The following is a 7375-nucleotide window of genomic DNA, read 5'->3' as shown; positions in this document are numbered from 1 at the left end:
TCTCTTCCCTTAATAGTGAAACCTATCTATTGGTTTACGAAGTCTTGTCGACCGCCGGGGGATCGCTGGTTGAGCTCCACCTGCGTCCGTCTTCGTGGTAGAGGATGGCGGCGTAGTCGGGTAATGTAGCTGCTGGTCCCTGTCGGGAGATAGCTGAGCGGTAGGCCCCACAGCCACTTCGACGGCTTGGGAAGGCGATGCTCGACCTGAAGCCTCTGTAGCGTTTGATGCGTGGCTATCTGGCAGACTCTGCGGGCTTGCGTCTTGGCGGGGGCGTACTTGGTCGGTGTGCCGCCGAATAACCGCTGCAGGGGTTTCCACGATCGTCATCCGGGCTCCTGTTGTGGTCTTGACGCGCCCGGGTGTCCATTTCTCACCGGCGCCGTAATTGCGCACATAGACGGTGCTGTCCGGTTGTACCGCCCAGTCATCACGTCCCTGTGGTGGCTCTGCGACAGTTTGAGGAAAACATGAGTCTAAACGAGAACGTATCTGGTAACCCAGTAGCATCTCGGAAGGCGATTTCCCCTTGCGCTGAAGAGTCCTTCTATAATTGAATAGCAACCGCGACAGTTTGTCTTCCAATGTCCCCTCTTTCATTTTACGAAGGCCATCTTTCACTGTTCGGACTGCCCTTTCGGCTGCTCCGTTCGACTGAGGGTGAGAAGGGGCTGTGCGGAGGTGAGTGATGTGGTTTCTTTTTACGAATGTGGCAAATTCTTGGCTAGTGAACTGCGTCCCGTTGTCAGAAACTATTGTACGTGGCACGCCGAAATGGCTGAAAATATTGCGTAGACAGCTGATCGTACTCGCTGTGGTAGCATGTTTGATGGGTACAGCTTCGATCCATTTGGAATGGCTGTCCACCACTACGAGTATCATCTTCCCAGCTAGCGGTCCTGCAAAATCTATGTGTAGCCAAGACCACTTCTCTAGGGTCTTTGGCCAAGGCACCGGGGGTGCTGCTGTCGGCATGGGCAAGTTTATTATGCAGTTGTGGCAGTTAGCTGATAGTCTTTCGATATCGCGGTCTAGTCCTGGCCACCAAAACAACGATCGGGCAACAAACTTCATAGCCGAGGAACCTTGCTGCGTTTCATGCAGTAGCTGCAGCATTCTCGACTGGGCTTTTACCGGTATGATCGCTCGATTACCCCAGTATACTAGTTCGTGTGCTACCGACAACTCCAGTTTGCGATCATAAAATGGCAGCACAGAAGGCTCCAGTCCCTTTGTGCTTTTAGGCCAGCCGCGCAATATGTACTGCTTGACACGAGCTAGGGTGGAATCAGCGGCCGCAAGATCTTTTAGCTCGTGCGTTGTCACCACGCCGTCATCCAAGGTCTCCAAGAAGAGAGCATAGTCTGGGGGCTCACCGTCATCTTCCGGCTCCGTTGACAGCATCGGCAATCTGCTGAGGGCGTCCGAGTTCAGCAACTGCTTTCCTGGCACGTAGTGCAGCTTGTAACGGTAGCCACCCAGGTAAAGCGCCCAGCGTTGAATCCGGGCGGCGGCCATTGCCGGAGTCAGTCCGTCAGCTCTCAGGAGGCCCAGGAGTGGTTGGTGGTCGGTAACCAAGGTAAACTCTCGACCAAGCAGATAATCTCGAAACTTTGTCACACCAAACACGAGTGCGAGGGTCTCTCGTTCAAGCTGAGAATAGTTCCGTTCTGCTTGTGTTAAGGTCCTAGAGCGGAACCCGATGGGCTTGTAAACGATGCCCCGAGGTGTGAAACAGGACTGCTCCCACGCCATACGGCGATGCGTCGCATTCTAGCTTTAGCTCCTTAGCCGGGTCGAAATGCACCTGAACCTTCGCTTCCTTAAGCCATTGCTTGGCCCTGTTGAAAGCGATTTCCTGTGGTTGCTTCCACTGCCATCGTGAATTTTTCTCCAATAGTCTATATAGCGGAGCGAGGAGAGTTGACATGTTTGGCAGAAACTTAGCATAAGACGTTAACATTCCCAGGAACGAACGGAGCTCACTGATGTTACGCGGGCTGGGTGCCTGTGTGATTGCGTCCACGTTTTTCTCAGTCGGGTGAAGGCCTTGCTTGTCTATGCGATGACCGAGTAAGTGACGGCCGGTTGACGAAAAGTGCACTCGTCATACCTCAGTTTAACACCGTGTTCGCGAAATCGCCCCAGCACGCTTTTCAGTCGCTCCCCGTTATCGTCCTTTTTTTCGGATACAAGCACAGCGTCAAGATAGGCTTGCACACCCGGCAGGCCGCAAGTATCAGGTCCATTTTTCTTTGAACAATTGCAGGGGCAGAGGCAATGCCAACCGGAAGCCTATTATAACAAAACAAGCCCCTGTGAGTGTTGATCACACAAAGCTTTCGCGCGGCTTCATCCAATGGCACCTGATTATACGCGTCTCGTAAGTCCAAGGTGCTGAAACTTTCGCCACCATTTAAGCGTGCAAAAAATATCCTCAATAACAGGCAGCGGATATTGTTCAACCGCGCAGGCGGGGTTCAATGTGGCTTTGAAATCACCACAAATTCGTACATTGCCGTCTTTCTTAAGTACTGGGACTATGGGGGTTGCCCATTCCGAGTGTTTTACAGGTGATGGCACACCGAGAGATACTAGCCGGTCAAGCTCTAACGACACCTTATCACGAAGCGCATAAGGGATGGGTCTCGCCTTACAGAACTTGGGGGAAACACCGTCCTTCAGTTGCAGGCTGGCTGGAGGTCCCTTGATTACGCCTAGGTCCCTGGAGAAGACGTCCTGGTAGTTACTAAAGATGTTGTTGACTGATGAGCTGCATTTTGGGTCTGGCGCTGCAGAGTCGTGTCCGGCCCACTGCAGAATAGACATCCCGGCATCCTTCAGCTCAGCAAGGAGGTCCCGGCCGCATAGGCTTGGTCCCGAACAGTCCAGCACAGTCAGGGAGCAGTCGACGTCCACGCCTTTATAGCACGCACGGAGTTGAAGCTCACCAAACACTGGAATACGACCTGTGTAGCATGACAGCTTAACACGTGGCGGTTTCAAGCAGGGCCACACCTTGCGATGTTTCTCAAAAATTTGCCGTGATATGACACAAACAGGAGATCCGGTGTCAACTTCCATTGGTAGTTCTACTCCCCCCCACGTTAACGTGCGGCGAATCGGCGGTTCGAGAAAGTTCTTTCTTTCTGAAACCAAAGTCCAGATGTGTGTTTCATCACTGCCTTCCACGTCTGACGTAGCTTCAGCAACAGCCAAGGTCGTTGCGTGAGCCGCCTTAGTCACTTGGCTTTTGCGGGCAGCAGCGTTCCGACATTTCTTTGCCAAGTGACCATGCCGTCCACAACGGTAACAACGAGACTTGGCCCAGCCACAGCTGTTGTCATCAGGCTTTGTGCTCCCGCACCTGCCGCACTCTCGCGGGGCATCGCGCTTTACGTTATCTTGTGCTGAAGAATGAAGACGCGCTTGCACATGCAGTAGTGCCGCTGGCTCCGAAGACATTTTTTTAGAGTCGTTTTCGGTATTTTGCCGAAACCGCTAAAGCTTCGGCTTCCTCTAGTGTTAGTTCTCTTTTTGCAAGCAGCTGCTTTTGTAACGTACTTGAGCGCACCCCGCAAACGATTCTGTCCCTGAGCATGCGGTCCAACATGCTGCCAAAGTTGCGATTGTCTGCTATGCGGCGTATTTCAACCAGAAACGCATGGACAGACTCGCCTTCCATTTGACAACGGTTGAAGAACTTGTAACTTTCCGTTATTTCCTGCCGCTTCGGGTCGTAGTACTCATTCAGGGCTTGTACAACTTATTCATGAGTCAAAGAATTAGGCGTGCGGGGGGCTACTCTTCGTGCTAGTACTTGTACAGTCTTCATGCTTAGTGCCGCCACTAGCAGCGCTCTTCTTTTAGCAGAGTCTGTGACGGTGTTAGCCTCAAAGTAGGCTTCGACCTTAATGAGATAAGGTTTCCACTTATCTATGTCTTCGTCGAATTCCGGTAGTTGCAGGCGGGCCATAGCTGTCCTCGGGACGCTGCTGAGCTGTATGGCTGCCTCCGGGGCTTTTTTGTCCGCTTGGGCGAGGTCCGGACTCGTCGCCACTGCTGCGTCGCATAAGCCACCGCGTGCGGCGTGAAGAAAACCGAGGAACAGTTGGTGGTAGCGTATCAACGTCTTTATTCGGTTGTGTTCCGCAATATATAGTTTTCTGAGCGGGAGGAGGATACTGATAGGGTGAGGGAAAGGGGGAGGAGGAACGACGGGGGTACCGACTATCTCTGGTGTCGGCTAACGGAAGAAACGAAGTCAGCATTCGCGGGAGTGACAATGCAGAAACAAAAAGCTAGTGACAATACAACACGTTCCGAGCTAGCCGGCTTTCCTGGAAGCTCTCCAGAGATCTGGGGCCCAACAAGAGCGCCAGTTTCAAGATGGCGGCTACCTCGAATGGCGCAGAGGGGCAAGTGGTGCCCTCAAAGTTCCGTGTTACGTGAAATTGCGTGGTGTTGAGCTCGGCAATTCTTTCCGGGATCTACAGCGGTCGAATCAGGTCGTCATGCAGCTGAAGGAGTGCGCGGTGAAAATGTTCATCGCTCGCAATGTGCGTCAGCGCTGCGATCTACTCAACAAAGGTGGTTGTTTTTGCAAGTTGGTTTGACATCTTATGCTATTTTCTAATTTGTATATGCGCCTTTTTGTGGTATGTTCTCCCTTATGTCCTCCTCCTTGTTGGGCATAAAATTCCATCATCTAGTGACCGCTAAGCCTATTCGCACAGTTCATTGCCGACGGTCGAACGACTCTTCAAGAAATCGGCCAAGTTTTCGCTATGCACTGGATATCAGTAGGTCATAGATTTTATTGTGCGATAAAGTTTATGAAAGCGGCCGTTTCCACGGGACGGAGGCTCCTTGATCGAATTCGGCTACGTGCTTGTACTCGTAGCCTCTGTACCTCGCAGAAAAGCGCGCCTGTCGAGGCAGCTGCGGCTTCGTTTAACCCAAAATGAAATGATTTGACACTTTTTCAATATTCAATGATTCTTTTCAGCAGCATGGTGGCGCTATAAGCACGCGGAATTATACGGCTCTGGCAAATTTTATCGAGATTATGCAAGGTGTTCACTCGCAAATGTAACGCACAACTAAATTCGGTCCGAGCAGGTTGTTTTTAGCATACGTTATGTTATTGCGTATTGCGTAAGTAAGAGCCAGCAACGCTATACTAAAACTGTCTAGGTGGGAGCGATCCGCAGATGCGTGCGCTCGCTTTGAAGGCCGCCTTATTTTTCCCGCAGCGGGACGTTGATGCTCGCGTATTGGTCCCTTTTTCAGGCAGGGTCCGGTTGGCATGCCCGGACCGATTGGCGTGTCCGGACCGGTTGGCGTGTCCGGACTGGGACGAGCCAACATTTTTAACGGTTGTGCTCTGGGTCGGGTTCACGGCTTTCGGTTAAGTTCCAGTTCACTGCCGTGGAGTAAATATAACGCTTCAAGTGAGTTCGAACCGGTTTGAAACGCATAAATGACACTATATTTTGAGCGGTGTTTACGAAATGGGCACTATTTCCGCAGTGATACCAGTAGCTTTATAATTTTTTTACCCTTTGAACACCTTTTTTTTTCAAGTACCAAACATGAGCAATTGCGGTTTTAAATTCGATGCAACAGTTAAAAAAATAACATAACATAGGAAAAAAAAGTAGTGTCTATACGACTCAACATCCATTTGTTTACCTGAGTCATTTATATACTAAGTTTAAAGGTTGTCACGAAGTGAGGTAGGTTGCCTAAAATACCTGTGATTGGTACAACTTTGCGTAGCAGTCCTTAAAATTTAATCATAGTTGTGCTCTTGAACTAAAGTATACAATACAGTGTAAAAAATCATGAATTGTCTACATCGTCGACATATATACTGTGAAATATATTTTACAGAAATATCGTTCAGAATATATGTGATGACGCGCAACTGAGCTAAAGGCAATCATATATTGCCGCGCGCCCAGCTGGCCAAGTAGGCAGCACGCGCGTGGCCTAACGGTTATCGTACCTGGCTCCCACGCGAAAAGCAAGGGTTTAATTCCTTTGAGCGGCGCATATTTTTGTTTATTTCTGCAGATTAGTATTCTGGTAAATTCGAGAACCGTCTTGCCGATTCGAGGTTATAATGTTCGACACGCCGAACCTTCTACGCCGATTGTTTCAAATACCCACGCGTGTACAAAAGCGGCTCCGCGTGGCAAGCAGGAGTCAGTTTCGCCCCAGCGTTCGACTCTGCTGTCACGCCGACTGCGACGCCCGCGACGCTCTGCTTTCTTCTGTTCCCTTTTTATTTTAGGCACAAGTTCGCCCCATTAAACGTTTAGTTTCTTCGGTTATTATCGCCTCATCAATTGTCATTAGTGAAATTTTGGTGGAGGTGCGGGGTAGTCATTGTCGGGATCTTCTCCTTTGGCTTGTGCAGCAGGGGTCCGGATTCCGGGAGTTGAACGTAGGTGGGGCGGCTTGCTCGGGCGTGGGTGTCTTCTGCGATGGGTAGCCTTCCGGGGTTGACTACCTCACTTGGCCGGGATGTCTTCGGAGGGGTACGCTCCACGGGCTTAGAATGCGGTACCCCGCACCTCCACCAAAATATCACTTGGGTCATCTGTGCCATGAACGATGATCCGCGATTTGTAATCAGAACTCCGGGAGTACCGTGCCACGTGTCTTCTCACAAGTACTGACGACCTTCGCCATTCGACAAGGTACAAAGAGAACTTCGGCGACAGCAACACACCCTGGTTGCTGGTAATCCCGACCGACCTTCGGGAGGAGATCTTTCAAGCATGTCACGACGACCCGACGTCGGGACACCTCGGTTACAGCCGAACACTGGCCCGTATTCGTGAAAAGTATTACTCGCCAAAGCTCCCCCTAGCCGCCCACGTCTACACCCGATCGTGCCACGAGTGCCAGCGACGTAAGAAACCGCCGACGAAGCCGGCAGGTCTCCTGCAGCCGATTTCTCCCCCGACCGCACCGTTCCAGCAGATCGGAATGGACCTACTTGGCCCCTTTCCGCCGTCAACTTTGCGAAACCGCTGGATAATCGTCGCCACAGATTATCTCGCGCGGTACGCCGTAACGAAAGCCCTTCCTTCAGGGGCTGATGTAGAAGTCGCCAAGTTTTTCATCGAGTCCATCGTCCTCCGGCACGGCGCTCGCGAAGTTCTGATTACAGGTCGCGGATCATCGTTCATGGCACAGATGACCCGAAAAACCCTCCGGCTCAATCACACCAGCCATCGTCGTACCACTGCGTACCACCCGCAGACCAACGGGCTGACGGAGCGACTCAACAAGACAATCGCCGACATGATCTCTATGTACGTCGACATAGAGCAGAAGACGTGGGACGAAGTGTTGCCCTACG

At 51.5% G+C, this 7375-nt stretch overlaps 1 protein-coding gene across 1 annotated transcript; it reads right to left on the bottom strand.

Annotated features, from left to right (window-relative positions):
* Nucleotides 1–632: 632 nt before the first annotated feature.
* LOC121047641 lies at nucleotides 633–3084 on the bottom strand (the record flags this gene model as incomplete). Its single annotated transcript, XM_040503057.2, has 3 exons — nucleotides 2658–3084; nucleotides 1373–1592; nucleotides 633–654 (listed from the first exon to the last, which is right to left on the bottom strand). Coding segments are annotated over exons 1-3 (669 nt in total), but the record flags the coding sequence as incomplete, so codon positions are not given.
* Between the last annotated feature and the right edge of the window lie 4291 nt (nucleotides 3085–7375).

Source organism: Ixodes scapularis, unplaced genomic scaffold (assembly GCF_016920785.2).
Source record: "Ixodes scapularis isolate PalLabHiFi unplaced genomic scaffold, ASM1692078v2 PGA_scaffold7__128_contigs__length_106722199, whole genome shotgun sequence".
In the NCBI taxonomy this organism is placed as follows: Eukaryota; Metazoa; Arthropoda; class Arachnida; order Ixodida; family Ixodidae; genus Ixodes; species Ixodes scapularis.
The sequence above is the reverse complement of the archived record's forward strand: the minus strand, read 5'-3'. Positions and strand labels throughout refer to the sequence as shown.